General features: G+C 38.2%; 1 protein-coding gene across 1 annotated transcript in view; it reads left to right on the top strand.

Annotated features, from left to right (window-relative positions):
- Positions 1–227: 227 nt before the first annotated feature.
- Positions 228–1,465, top strand: part of LRRC40 (leucine rich repeat containing 40) — a gene marked incomplete at its 5' end in the record, with an annotated part of 15,037 nt that continues 13,799 nt past the window's right edge. The window contains 2 exons of the mRNA XM_010181186.1: positions 228–409; positions 783–856. Of these exons, the coding sequence (XP_010179488.1) occupies positions 228–409; positions 783–856 (256 nt within the window). The remainder of the gene's footprint in view (positions 410–782; positions 857–1,465) is intronic.

Below are 1,465 nucleotides of genomic sequence, written 5' to 3'. Positions count from 1 at the left end.
CGCCGTGAGGGCAGGATGGGAAAGTAACAGGGAACAACAACAAAGCATGCACAGCATGCATCTACCCTGCATCTGTTGGTATTGTCACCTGTGGAACAATGGCTCTAGAAGTGCAGTTGACTCTATGTATACTTTGTGTATGTATATATGAAAAGCACTATGATGGTGAAAGCTTGAGAGTAAGCATCACCAGAATTTAGTTGATGCATGTCTTTTTCTGTACATAGTGCCTCAACATGTGTGGCGGATAAATTTGGATACTTCAGAGGAAGCTCATCAGAATCTCTCTTTTGGTGCTGCGGATCGCTGGTGGGAGCAAACGGATCTGACCAAGCTGATACTCGCTTCAAACAAACTGCAGTGTCTTTCAGAGGATGTCCAACTTCTGCCTGCGCTCACTGTCCTGGATGTAAGTATGATGATCCGATGATCCCATTGTGGTATGACCGAGCTCTCTGTAAGAGGTGGGAAAACATGGTCTTAGATTTTTGTTTTCCATTGCCCTGCAGTGCTGAATGTGTAGAAGAGGCACTGGTGTGTTCTCAGGATAAAGAAAAAACACAGATCACTGTGATAATGCATCACTTTATATGCTGGTAATAGTGGGTACTGTTCTGTAGAAAGATCTAGAAAGTTTTATTCTGGACTCACTCTCGCCCTTCATATCTAATCCTTTAGTGGTTACTATCAGTTCAGTAGGATTTTGCAGCTTGGTAGTTGCAGTGCTGCTATTTGCGATTACTTTGAGGCAGGTACATTTTTTTAAAAACTTTATTTTCCAGGTGCATGATAATCAGCTGACATCACTTCCTTCTGCTTTAGGACAACTGGAAAATCTTCAGAAACTTGATGTCAGGTAAGTATATGTTACAAAACTGGAACGTGAGAAATATTGCATTGACTTTCATGGTGTGAATAAGAAATTGCAGTATACCAAATTTTGTTTCAGAAAATTAATTTCAATTTTTTAATCAGAGAATATTAGTATGTTCAGAATCACAAGTTTTGGATCAAAACTGATGATCTTAGGTTTGTTAAAATTATTTTCACTGATACTCAGAGTTACAGTCTTGCTTGGAAGGTGAACACAGAAGCAATATCTGCATTCATTTGCTTCAGTCTGGCAGTTTTGAGCATAAAAATACTTGTCATGAATACTATATATTGGAATTAGTTGTATAGATCTTGTTCATGCTGGAAAATGCACATTCTTCCATTTACTGGAGTTATGTTGTAAATTTGTGCACAAAGGAAAAGAGAGTATGCTGCCACTGTGTGTGTGAACCATGTAAAACAAAAGAATGTAAGATCCAGTTGGAATATTGTAAATTCAGATGAAGATTCAAAATATTATTGGAACAAAAACAAGCATGATTAGTTTTTCCCAGAAAACTAATCCATTGTAGAGAGCTGTGACAGTTGTAGGAGACAGATTTTTCTGAAAGGTGCTTTAGGATCAGAAAAG

This window comes from Mesitornis unicolor, unplaced genomic scaffold (genome assembly GCF_000695765.1).
Source record: "Mesitornis unicolor isolate BGI_N332 unplaced genomic scaffold, ASM69576v1 scaffold45883, whole genome shotgun sequence".
NCBI classification, from domain to species: domain Eukaryota; kingdom Metazoa; phylum Chordata; class Aves; order Mesitornithiformes; family Mesitornithidae; genus Mesitornis; species Mesitornis unicolor.
This window is presented reverse-complemented; position numbering and strand designations above follow the sequence as displayed.